This window comes from Hyla sarda, chromosome 2 (assembly GCF_029499605.1).
Source record: "Hyla sarda isolate aHylSar1 chromosome 2, aHylSar1.hap1, whole genome shotgun sequence".
In the NCBI taxonomy this organism is placed as follows: domain Eukaryota; kingdom Metazoa; phylum Chordata; class Amphibia; order Anura; family Hylidae; genus Hyla; species Hyla sarda.
The window spans coordinates 234,662,486-234,675,848 of record NC_079190.1 but is presented as its reverse complement, the minus strand read 5'-3'; the positions used below and the strand labels follow the sequence as shown (position 1 = coordinate 234,675,848).

General features: G+C 49.3%; 1 protein-coding gene across 5 annotated transcripts in view; it reads right to left on the bottom strand.

The window, feature by feature from the left end:
- Positions 1-13,363, bottom strand: part of CLTC (clathrin heavy chain) — a 105,701-nt gene that overhangs the window by 32,999 nt on the left and 59,339 nt on the right. For all 5 annotated transcript variants that reach the window (XM_056556662.1, XM_056556664.1, XM_056556661.1 and 2 more), the window contains 4 exons: positions 12,007-12,144; positions 11,754-11,918; positions 10,886-11,066; positions 9,910-10,073 (listed from right to left, as the gene is read on the bottom strand). In XM_056556662.1, coding sequence (XP_056412637.1) covers positions 9,910-10,073; positions 10,886-11,066; positions 11,754-11,918; positions 12,007-12,144 — 648 coding nt within the window. The remainder of the gene's footprint in view (positions 1-9,909; positions 10,074-10,885; positions 11,067-11,753; positions 11,919-12,006; positions 12,145-13,363) is intronic.

Genomic DNA, 13,363 nt, shown 5'->3' with positions numbered 1-13,363 from the left:
AGGCGATCTGGCAGCCGAAAGGGAACGTCCACCACGAGCCGAACCACGTCAGCGTACCAAGAGCGGTGGGGCCAATCCGGAGCCACAAGGATGGCCGATACGCCTTCCGCTTTGAGTTTCCTGAGCACTCGGGGAAGGAGGGGAAGTGATGGAAAACAGGTACGGGAGAGTGAACAGAGACCAGGAAATGACGAGGGCGTCCGCGGCCAGAGCATCTCTGGACTTTGCCACGAAGGCTGGAACCTGCTGGTTTAAGCGGGACGCAAAGAGGTCCACGTCCGGAACCCCCCCCCCCCCCCCCCCCAACGACGGCAAATTGACTCGAACACCTCCGGGTGAAGGGACCACTCCCCGGGATCGGGAGAGGAGAGACTTAGAAAGTCCGCTTCCCAGTTGTCCACCCCCGGGATGTGGATCGCTGATATGGAGGGAACCATGCGCTCCGCCCAGATCAAGATCTTTGACACCTCGGTCATGGCCGCGCTGCTGCGAGTGCCCCCTTGGCGGTTTACATACACCATGGCCGTGGCGTTGTCCGACTGAATGCGAACTGGGCGACCCCGAAGAAGAGACTCCCAGTGCCGGAGACCAAGGAAGATTGCCCGGATCTCTAGGACATTGATAGGAAGCCTGGCTTCCTAAGGGGACCATAGGCCCTGGACCGTCCGGTCCAGGAGAACACCCCCCCAAACCGAGGAGGCTCGCGTCCGTCGACAGTACCAGCCAGTTCAACGGTAGAAACGAGCGGCCGCTCCGAAGGAGAGTGGAGACACCCAAGAAGAGACTGACGAGCCAAGGTGGGCAGACTGATCCAGTGACCCAAGGACAGGGGGGATCCGTCCCAGAGGGGATGGCCCACTGAAGCGGGCAGCAACGCAACTGCGCAAACGGAACCGCCGTCATGGCCACCACCATTCTGCCCAGTACTGCCACGCAGGAACGAATGGACACTGGATGCGGGTGTCTCAAGTGACGAACGCCGGACAGAAGAGCACTCCGCTTGTCCAGAAGGAGGAAAACTTGGGCGTTCCCGTATCGAACCGGAGGCCCAGAAAAACCAGAGACCGGGACGGAGGGCCATGTGAAGACTCTCCTAATTCTGGACCCGGGACGGGGCCTTGATAAGCAGGTCGTCCAAGTAAGGAAGGACAGACACCCCCCAGGACCTGAGAATGGCCATGACAGCCACCAGGACCTTGGTTAAGACCCTGGGGGCTGTGGCCAGGCCAAAGGGCAGAGCCACAAACTGAAAGTGACCCTGCGGAATGGCAAATCGTAGAAAACTATGAGGAGGAAAAAAAAAATCGGGATGTGGAGATACGCATCCTGAATGTCTACTGAAGACAGGAATTCGCTCTGATCCATGGATGCAACAATCGACCGTAGCGACTCCATGCGGAAGTGGCGAAGTCGAAGATGTCGATTGAGTAGTTTTAGGTCCAAAATCCAAAACCCTCCTTTTTGGGAACAATGAAGAGGAATGAATAGAATCCCTTGAAACGGTCCCGAGATGGAACGGGCACAATGACAGCTTGTTGCAGCAGAGTGGGGATGGCAGAGTGAAAACCTGCAGCCAGGGCGGGTGAACGAGGAGGCCGGGACCGAAAAAAAACTATCCCGGGGAACAGAATCGAACTTTATTAGGTAACCGTCGGAGACGAAGTCCCGAACCCAGGAATCCTGGACTTGTGCCAGCCAGACATCCTGAAAGAGGTATAAGCGACCGCCCACCCAAGAGGAAGTCCTGGGTGGGGGCGCCCCTTCAGGCCGAGGTAGGCTTGAGAGTTCCTGATTTCGTGGAAAACCGGTTGGAACAGCTATCCTGCTTCCAGGAGGGACAAGGTTTGAAGGATGGGCCCTGCCTAGCTTGCGAGGAGCCAGATTTGTCCTGGCGCCCGGGGGGCGAAAGGACCGAAAGGAGGTTGTCTTGCGAAAACCCCCACGAGCCGCAGGGCGGCGCGCCTTGTTATGGGGAAGCAAAGAACTCTTACCGCCCGTAGCCTCAGAGATGATGCCGTCCAGCCGTTTCCCAAGAAGGCAGCCACCAGTAAAGGCCATTTCCGTCAGGGATTTTTTGGAAGCAGAGTCGGCGTTCCAAACTTTCAGCCACAGAGCGGCGAATGGCGACTAGATTGCTGGACACGACGGCCGCACAGTGAGCTGACTCCAAGGAAACCTGGCATAAATATTCACCTGCCTATGAGATCTGGAGAGCAATCTCTGCCAGATCATCAGGAGAGGCCCCGGACAACAGCCCTTGGCGGAGCTTTGAAGCCCACACCGATAAGGCCTTTGAGACCCAGGTCGATGAGAAGGCCGGGAGCAGAGAGGACCCCACCGCCTCAAAAGCGTACTTGGCCAAATTCTCAACCGGCTTGTCCGTGGGATCTTTGAAAGAAGCAGCTTCCGCCAACGGTAAGGTGGTGGATTTTGATAAGCGGGAGACTGGGGGGTCCACTGATGGTGGAACGGTCCATTTAGAGATAAGATCCTCAGAAAACGGACACCGGAGTCTTCAACCGTTTAGTGCCTTGGAAGCGCTTCTCCAGAAGCTTCCAGGCGGTCTCCAGAAGATGATCAAACTCCTTATGAGGATGGAAGACCTTGGAAGAGCGATGAGAATGAGTAAAGGAAACTTAAGGAGCAGGGTCCGAAGTTCCAGGGTCCTGTAAATGGAAGGTGTCCCTGACAGCTGACACCAAGCTGTCCACCAAGTCAGACATGGATGACAGCTCTTCAGAATCTGAATGCGGAACAGAGTCTGAGTCCGCTAGTTCACCCGGAGACTGGGAACGGTTAGTGGAGGCCCCCGATCTAGGTGACCTGGATCTGGTAAGGCGGGCAGAGGAATGGGAACGGGCCCTAGGAGAGCGGATCGAGGACGCTGCCTAGGAGCGGGGGACCTGGAATGTAAGCGGTGCCTGTGCTCAGGAGAGGAGTCAGAATAAATGACCCTGGGACGTCTGTGGGAGTGTCGACGGTCCGAAGATGCCAAACTTGTCTCCCGCAGGGGACGCAAGGAGGACTGCTTTAAGACCGTAGCCACCTCCCTAGAAAGGTCCGAAATAGTTTTGGAGAAGGAAGACACCCAAACCGGGGCAGGGTCAGGGGCCACATGCTCGGAGGGGCTATCCTGGGTAGAGGGAGTAGGGCGTGAGGAAGAGCAGGTAGAACAAGTGGGTTTAGCCGAACCCCCTGAAAATTTAACCTTACACCCTGTACAAGCATAGTAAGTGACCGAAGCAGGGGCTGCCTGTCTGAAAGAAGATTCAAAGCTGGGGGTGGACATTGCCAAACACCGCAACCCAGTGACAGAACAAAAAAATGGAACAAGCTCACCCAGGTTCCTGTACTGATGTCCCTGTAGTCTTCAGGAGTGCAGGACAGCTGTCGGGATCAGGAAAAAAAATTGTGGTTGAAGCTGCCGCCGCAGACATGCAGCAGCAGAAGAAAAATAGGAGACCCACAGGAGCAGAGTGCAGCAGCATCTGTGAGGGAGCAGTGCTGGACTCCGGAGCCGCGTCACATGATCCCTTAGGGGGAGGAGATTCCACAGCACTCGCTAGCACGGGAGAGGCTGAAGAACATCTGCCGTGCCCCCGCTGCCTCAGGATAGGCAGAACAAGCTCTCCCCGTGCATGCGTGCGCTGCGCTCAATTGGACGCGCAGTAAGCGCAACATTTAGGGGACGGGGCTACGCGCGGCCGGGACCAGGCCAAACCGCGGACTAAAGTAGCGGCATGGCCCCGAGCTGGACACTTTAAAATGCCGCCCGGAGATAGGAGAAGCCGGCAGCGGTCTCCCACTGTGGGGACGGCTGCCGGAGATACAAACCTTCAGCAGTAGCTGCCAGATATTAAACACAAGTGAAACTGCCGCCCTTAAAGTGCCCCTCTCTCGCAACTGCTGCAGGCACGACAAAAAAAAAAGACCCCTCCACACAAGTTTGAATAAAGTGTAGTCCCATCATTAACTCCTGAGGGCCCCCAGGGTGGAGTTGCGGTGGGGTGAGGGGGGTATGGAGAAGGAACATACTTACCTAACTGTGGAGGCATACTTACCTCCCCAGACGTCTTCACCAGTCTGGGCCAACCTGCATCATGCCAGGCTTCAGTAAGCAGGGCGAGCAGAGGCAATAGGTGACCCGGACCCAAGGTACAACCTAGTGCTGGTCGTTGGCGAGGAAGGGTTAACGGACCATACTCTATGGACCGTGCCCTTCAGTCGCATGTGGGGAAATCAGGCAGTGCCATGCTCCTGTCGCCCCTACCTAGAAAAAAAAACAATAAAAGGAGAAAAAAATCTAAACTAACACTAGAAAATAATAAAATAGACCAGGTCTGGAGAAACCCAGACCTGTGTTGCCTCCTCGGATACCAAGCTAAAACTGGGTGTCTCTAAGTCAGTAGGTTGGATATATCCCTGCTTGGAGGAGCCAACCTTTTTTTTTTGTTATGCCTAGTGTCAGCAAGATATACCCACGGTTCCTGTGTCCCCCAATGGAGCTGAATGAGAAATAAAACCTACATAAATTGGGTATCCCTGTAACCAACCATATGCAGGGGTGTGGAAAGGTTATAAAAAAACTGCTTGTCCACGGGACTAAAATGGAGCAAAATCTACTTGTCCCTCATGACGATCCATTTGTCCGGGCCAATTTTCGCTTTTACGCTCTAATTTTATCCACCTCGCCCTATAATAGCCATAACTACCTACTATAAGGCTACCTTTTAATTTTTCAATAACATTCTCTGAACCAAAAATAATAATAAAAAAAAAAATTATATTATATATATATATATATATTATTTTTTTTTTTTTAATATTAAGGGAAGTGAAATTGAAATAGTAAAAAGAAAATTTTGCAGATTTGGTGGTTTTCTTTTCTACGCCATTTACCTTGTGGTTGAGGTAACATGTTAGTTTTATACTTTAGGCCGCCTGATTACAGCAATACCAGATTTATATCGTTTACGTCATGTTTTACAAATTCTGAGCTTTTTCAAATTTTTTTAATTGCCATTTTTTTACCCCTGTAGCTTTATTTTTTTTCCGCATACCAGGCTGTATGAGGGCTCATTTTTTGCGCCATAATCTGTTTTTTGTATCGGTACCATTTTGGTATTGATCTGACTTTTTAAATCGCTTTTCAACTTTTTCTGGGATATTATAAAAATTGCAAATCTGTGGTTTGATATTTTTTTTTACATTTACCGAACGGGATACATAATGTTATATTTTAATAGGTTGTACAATTACGCACGAAGCGATACCAAATATGTTTATTTTTATTATGTTTGCATGTTTTTATATAGGAAAAGGGGGCGATTTAAGCTTTTAACATGGAAGGGGTTAATGCAGCGGTCTTTAAACTGTGGCCCTCCAGATGTTGCAAAACTACAACTCCCAGCATGCCCGGACAGCCAACGGCTGTCCTGGCATGCTGGGAATTGTAGTTTTGTAACATCTGGAGGGGCACAGTTTGAAGACCACTGGGTTAATGTGTGTCTTTCAAACTTTTATTAAAACTTTATTTTATTTTTTTTACACTTTATTACACTTATATGAGGAATCATTAGATTCCTCAGACAGATTAATAGAGATCTATTGAACTCCATTAATATGTTTGCTCTGTGATCCATTGATAGAGCCTGGTCCAGCCAGGATCTATCAATGAGAGCGGGACAGCAGGGAACAGAGGTAAGCCCTCCGGCTACCTCCATAGCGATCGCGCTGCGGTGAGCATTCACATGTCCCTTTAGATGCCGCTGTCCGCTTTGACAGCGGCGATCTAAAGGGTTAATAGCCAGCCGCAGCGATCGCCGCATGCTGGCTATGAGCGGCGGCCCCCAGCTACTGAGAACAGCCGGGGGCTGCAGAGTATGGAGCGGGCAGGAATCCCGAGCCCGCTTCATACTCCCCTGTGAGCGCCGCAAGCATCTCCCCGTGCCGACGTGCCTCCTCCCCTCAGCTCTCTGAAGCTACAGCTGGGGGGAGTGAAGGCAGAGGACGCAGGTCTGCACGGGGAGAAATAAGCCACGCCCCCTCATCTCCCCCCGCACGTCTGCAGAGCAGGGGAGAGAAGACAAATACTGTACACAGCTTCTCATCTCCCCTGCTCTGCTTTCGAGGACACAGGCTGCAGAGTATGGAGCGGGCAGGAGTCGGGAGCCCGCTCCATACAGACTGCAGATCGCCACCGCACTTGTCAGGTCCGGCCCTACTTGCCCGATGCCGGGCTAAGGGCCGGACAAATTCACCTGCCCGGCGCCCAAAACTGCTAGTCCCGGGCTTCGGGCGATAGGAATTCCACATCCCTGATATGGACCTACAGAATAAAGATAATGGCCCTCATTTACTATTGCAAACCTGACCTGTTCTGTCGGATTGTGCACCGAAAAAGGCGTGTGGTTGTCGGGGGAAAGGGGCATGGTCACCGAAAAGGGGTGTGTTCCCGACATTTTCTCAAAAATCCAACATATTTACTAAAGTTCTAAAGTTTCCATAGAAAATGTGGTGGATTTCAGCTGAGGAAACCCTAAAGATCAGAGCATGATGTTTCGCCGCAGAGGTCATAAAATAAGCAAAGTACAATTGGTGATGCAAAAAACAAGCCCTTAAACGAAACTGCAAAAATGAAGATTGTTTTGAGTCTTTAACCCCTTAACGACGCAGGACCCAAGTGTACATCCTGGTGAGGTGGTACTTAACGCACCAGGACATACATTTACGTCCTATAAGTCACCGCCAGCATCGGAGCGATGCTCGGGTCATGCGTGGCCAGGGACCGGATCACACGGATGTCTGCCATTAACCCCTCAGATGCCGTGATCAATACAGATCACAGCATCTTCGGCAGTGCGGCCACTAAAATGGATGATCGGATCGCCCGCAGCGATCTGATCATCCAGAACGGCAGATGGAGGTCCCCACACCTGGCCTCCGCTGCCTTCCACGGGTCTTCTGCTCTGGTCTGAGATGGAGCAGACCAGAGCAGAAGATGACCGATAATACTGATCAGTGCTATGCCCTATGCATAGCACTGAACAGTATTAGCAATCCAATTATTTCCCTATGGGGACTATTAAAGTGTAAAAAAAAAATAATAATAATTAAAATGAGAAAAATCCCCTCCCCCAATAAAAATGAAAATTGTCCCATTTTGCCCATTTCACCCCAAAAAGTGTAAAAAAAATAAAATAAATTTAACAAACATTTGGTATTGCGCATGCGTAAATATCCAAACTATTAAAATATAAAGTTAATTATATCGTACGGTGAACATAAAAAAAAAATCCAAAGTTGCTGCTTTTTTTTTTTATACGATTTTATTCCACAAAAATTGATAAAAAAATCTATTAACAGTTTTATATATTCAAATATGGTATCAATAAAAAGTACAGATCACGGAGCAAAAAGTGAGCCCTAATACCGCAGCTTATACGGAAAAATGAAAAAAAGTTATAGGTCTTCAATATAGAGGGTGTTTTAAACGTACCGTATTTACCGGCGTATAAGACGACCCCCAACTTTTACAGTTAAAATATAGTGTTTGGGATATACTCGCCATATAAGACTACCCCTCCTACCGCGATGTACGGTACCTTGTAGTTCCCCCCCCACATTAGGTCAGCAGCTCCCCCCCCACATTAGGTCAGCAGCTCCCCCCCCCCCCCCCCCCCCCCACATTAGGTCAGCAGCTCCCCCCCCCCCCCACATTAGGTCAGCAGCTCCCCCCCCCCCCCACACATTAGGTCAGCAGCTCCCCCCCCCCCCCCCCCACATTAGGTCAGCAGCTCCCCCCCCCCCCCCCCACATTAGGTCAGCAGCTCCCCCCCCCCCCCCACATTAGGTCAGCAGCTCCCCCCCCCCCACATTAGGTCAGCAGCTCCCCCCCCCCCACATTAGGTCAGCAGCTCCCCCCCCCCCACATTAGGTCAGCAGCTCCCCCCCCCACCACATTAGGTCAGCAGCTACCCCCCCCCCACATTAGGTCAGCAGCTCCCCCCCCACATTAGGTCAGCAGCTCCCCCCCCCCACATTAGGTCAGCAGCTCCCCCCCCCCCACATTAGGTCAGCAGCTCCCCCCCCCCCCCACATTAGGTCAGCAGCTCCCCCCCACATTAGGTCAGCAGCTCCCCCCACAATAGTAGGCAGCTCCCCCCACAATAGTAGGCAGCTCCCCCCACATTAGATTGGCAGCTCCCCCCCCCCCCAACAGACATACAGCTTCCAGCCATATACAGTGTATGGCTGCAGGCTGTATGTCTGTACTGGTCTGCTCCCACAGTGTTCCGATCACCGCTCTTCCGGCCCGGGTCACCATCTACTGCTATGGCCTATGGACCATAGCAGTAGGTGCCGGGACCGGGGAGCGGTGACCAGATCACTTAAGATAGCACGGCCGGTCACTCACCATGCCCCGGTCGGCGCGCGTCCTCCAGCGGTCCTCCTGGTCCTGCGCTCCTCTGCCTCTATGGTTGTAGGCATGTGACGTCACTGACGTCTAGTGCGTACAACCATAGAGACGGAGGACCGGACCGCAGGGGGACACGCACCGCCGGGGAATGGTAAGTGACCGGCGGACATCCTTATGTCCCGAAAAGATTTTTCCGGACACAGGGATGTCCGGCATAGGAATAACTATGATTATCTGCCCGGGCCGCCTCTCGTGTGTGGCTACAGGCGGGAGCCGGCCAGAGCAGCTAAAAACTAATACTGTATACTAAAAACCAGGGTGCCTCCAGCTGTTGTGAAACTACAACTCCCAGCATGCCCGGACAGCCTTTGCCGTGCTGGGAGTTGTAGTTTCACAACAGCTGGAGGCACCCTGGTTTTTAGTACAGTGGTCCCTCAACATACGATGGTAATTCGTTCCAAACGAGCCATCGTTTGTCAAATCCATCGTATGTTGAGGGATTCGTGCAATGTAAAGTATAGGAAGCTGTACTCACCTGTCCCCGCCGCTCACGATGGTGTCCCAGCCGCTCCCGATGGTGACCCCGGGCCTCCGCTGTCTTCTCCGGTCCTCTGTTGTCTTCCGCAAGGCCTTACTGGGCCTGCGTAGCGACGTCATTCCTATTGGATGACGTGCGCAGCAGCGTATTGACGTCATCGAGAGGGCCGAGAAGACACTGGAAGACCAGCACTGGACCCGGACGGCACCCCGGAGCATCGTGGAGGGGTAAGTAATACTTACCGCACCACACGAGGAACATTAAGCTGCTATCCGGCAGCAGCTCAAGCATTTTGCGCTGCCGGATAGCACTTAATGCGATGGCCCCGACATAAAAAAGCATCATATGTCGATGCTGACATCGACATGCGATGGCCTCTGAGTGAGAGGCCATCGTATGTCGATTTGATCATATGTCGGGGGGTCACTGTATACAGTATTAGTTTTTACTTGCTCTGGCCCGCCCCCGCCTGCAGCCACACACGGGAGCCGGCCTGGGCAGATAATCAGAAGTTTTCCTATCCCGGACCTCAATACCCGGCGTATAGAACGGTCTGAGTCCATAAGGGGTTAAGGTGAAAATGGTCTGAGTCCTTAAGGGGTTAAGAGAAATTGTAACTTGATTGTTTTCCCCTGTAACTGAAGCAGTCATAGCAACCCCAGTTGAAAACTGGTCCTGCCTTCTCTATAGAGAGTTTGTCTGCTCTCCAATTTCACAGCTGCACATATCAAGTAGAGCAGCAAAGTGCTATTTAAACCATGTATGGTATGTGAACCAGACATTTAAAAACATTCATTGTCAAGAAAAATAAGGAGGGAAATCCCCTGCTTTATGATTTAACATTTATTTGTAAATGTCTAAAAAGGAAAAAAAAACATTTCATAACATCTTATGAAGCAGGGAAGCAGGTTAGGGAATTTAAGATATTATATCTAAAAATCAATTCAATTACCTTAAGGAAGTTTTTCACACGTTCTGGATCATAACAGTTACTCTCTCTGCAAATTCTCTCAACTTCTTTTATTTGACCAGTTTTGCAAGCTGCCTGAATGTACTTGAAGTGAACATCAGGATCTTGGCTGAAGTTAACAATAGAGCCCAGGAAATAAAACAGCCCTAAAAAACATAAGGTTATTGAAGCAATGTCACCTCACCAGAATTTATTTCTTGAGCACTTTATTGGTTTGTAACAATAGTAAACTGAAATCCAGGAACATACACTTTCGTCTATACACATTTAGGGTAGGGTCACATGTAGGGTTCACACTGCGCATAATCTGCTCCATATTCTCCTATGAGCAGACTAACAGGGCTACCCACATCAACGCTGTGTGTGCAGTGAGGTTTGGAGGCAGGCCCACGTGTCAGCCACGTAGGCACGCTGGGCCCACCCCCAAACCTTACTACACACAGGGCTGCTGCTAGCAGCCCTGTGTTTTCACTCAGAGAATGTGCAGCATATTTTCCGCTGCGCAGTGGATTTTGCATAGTGTATACACACTATGTGTGACCCTACCCTTTAACAGTTTAATATTGTGCTCCATAGTTTAAAGAAAAAACTAAAATGCCATGTAACCATAACCGCACACATACTAAATTAAATTACATCATAAGCTGATATTTTACCTATTTTGGCTTGTTATGGAAAACTACACATACATACTCAAGAAATCAACCATCTTAACTACGTAGCAAAAGTTAAAAATAAAAATAGGAAGACAAGAAAGACCGAAAGAAAACAGACCAGCAGCTTGTTTTTTCAGCAGCTTATTAAGTCATAAAATGGCCACTATTTAAAAAACAAACAAACAAAAAAGAAATACCTATGTGAACAAAGCCTCAAGAGCTCTAAAAAGTATACCATGCCTACTGCCCCATTTCTAAAATGGATTGTGTTTGGCTATGTTGTCTCTTCCCTCTCAACTCACCTTCAAAACTCTTGAATGATTCAAAAAGTTCAATCAGAGACTGGGTAGAAAGCTGCTCATGGTATTTGGAGGCTACTTGTACACATATCTGAAGGTTTTGACGGATGTTTGCAGAAAGCATTGCACGCAAGCACTCGAGAGAGTCTTCAACGGACAGAGAGCCAAAATAATTAACAAGCCACTGGAAAAGGAAACCGAAATAGGGTTACTGATATTGCATTAAATTGCAACACATTCTACCACTTGTTGGAAAAAAAAAAAAATCACATGTACCACTCCAAAGCAAAGCAAAAAAGCTTCTTTACTCCATCCTGATAACAGCAACATAAGCAAAGCAGGAATAAAACAGAGAGGTGCATTGCCTTGCACATGTTACCCTTATCCAGATGGAATAAAGGAGAATTTTTTCAACTAGATGGTGAGTTGTATACATGTTATCTTTCCTTTTTGCTGAAGATTTGGAATGTTTGTCTTCTGGACAAATGAGCTGTCCACACACTGGTCTCCATGTAGCTGGGCTTAAATATATCAAGCAGTGCCAGGTTGATTTCTATAGCTAAACACTACCACTTTGATTACAGAAAAATACTGTACTAACAGTTTGTGACATTAGAGCAGGCTGTGAGGGAGCATGTCCACTGTGTTCAGGAGGTACTGGAGTAGAAGTGGTCATATTTAAAACAAACCCAGTATTGGAGGACCCTCTTATTCTTCACGAACAACAATACTAAAATATAAATGTCCAGAAAACCCTTTAAATCTCATCAAATCACCCCATCTTTTGGGACATATTTGTCAATGGATTATTAGCTATTATCAGCTGCTACAAAAAAAAAACATTAAAAAAAGATACATGACCATGACTTACCTCTGGATTGAGAAGGTGAGTATGGACAACTGCTCTCTTGATATCATACAGATCTGTGAAGTGTTCTAGAGCTCTTTGTAGCAGACCAGCTTTCTCACAAAGCTGGGCAATGTGAGCACGATCATAGTGTGTAAACATCTGGTTGCCCAAGATAGCATCGGCCACCTATATATAAGACAAATTTGCACTTAACCCCATGTTATTTACTAGCTTGTGATACAACTCACAGGATATAAAAGTCACGGCAGACTACCTGAGGAGCATGCATGAGGTTCATTTCAAGCAAGCGTGTTTGCAAAGGACCCTCACTTGGACGGTTGTTCTTGAGAGCATCCAGTAGAAAAGCAGTACACTGCTGGATAAGGTTGTATTCCATAAACACATCCACGATCTGAAAAAAAAAAAAAAAAAAAAACTGAATGAAGCACAGTGCACAGACCGAATGTAAACATTTTCAGATTTGCAAAAAAAAAAAAAAAAAGCATGAGTTTTTCACATTTTTATGAAAACCTAAGAATATAAAAAGTAAACAAACCATTAAGGTTACAAATAAAAAGTTGAAAAAAGTACAAGCTGAAAAAAAATGCATATACATGCCTCCTCTCCAGAACAGCTTACCAAATTTACATGAACTATAAATGAACGTGGGCAGGCAAAAAAAAATAACATCCAAAAGTCACAAGGCATGTTGGCCTGATCATTATGTAAACTGGCAACATGAGGTGGGGGGGGGAAACACAGACCAACCGTCAGTTTTAATAATCTTTTAACCTCAGTACTCTCCCCCTAGACCTCTCAGTGAGTACTCTGCCCCTAGACCTCTCAGTGAGTACTCTGCCCCTAGACCTCTCAGTGAGTACTCTGCCCCTAGACCTCTCAGTGAGTACTCTGCCCCTGGACCTCTCAGTGAGTACTCTGCCCCTGGACCTCTCAGTGAGTACTCTGCCCCTGGACCTCTCAGTGAGTACTCTGCCCCTAGACCTCTCAGTGAGTACTCTGCCCCTAGACCTCTCAGTGAGTACTCTGCCCCTAGACCTCTCAGTGAGTACTCTGCCCCTAGACCTCTCAGTGAGTACTCTGCCCCTAGACCTCTCAGTGAGTACTCTGCCCCTAGACCTCTCAGTGAGTACTCTGCCCCTAGACCTCTCAGTGAGTACTCTGCCCCTAGACCTCTCAGTGAGTACTCTGCCCCTAGACCTCTCAGTGAGTACTCTGCCCCTAGACCTCTCAGTGAGTACTCTGCCCCTAGACCTCTCAGTGAGTACTCTGCCCCTAGACCTCTCAGTGAGTACTCTGCCCCTAGACCTCTCAGTGAGTACTCTGCCCCTAGACCTCTCAGTGAGTACTCTGCCCCTAGACCTCTCAGTGAGTACTCTGCCCCTAGACCTCTCAGTGAGTACTCTGCCCCTAGACCTCTCAGTGAGTACTCTGCCCCTAGACCTCTCAGTGAGTACTCTGCCCCTAGACCTCTCAGTGAGTACTCTGCCCCTAGACCTCTCAGTGAGTACTCTGCCCCTAGACCTCTCAGTGAGTACTCTGCCCCTAGACCTCTCAGTGAGTACTCTGCCCCTAGACCTCTCAGTGAGTACTCTGCCCCTAGACCTCTCAGT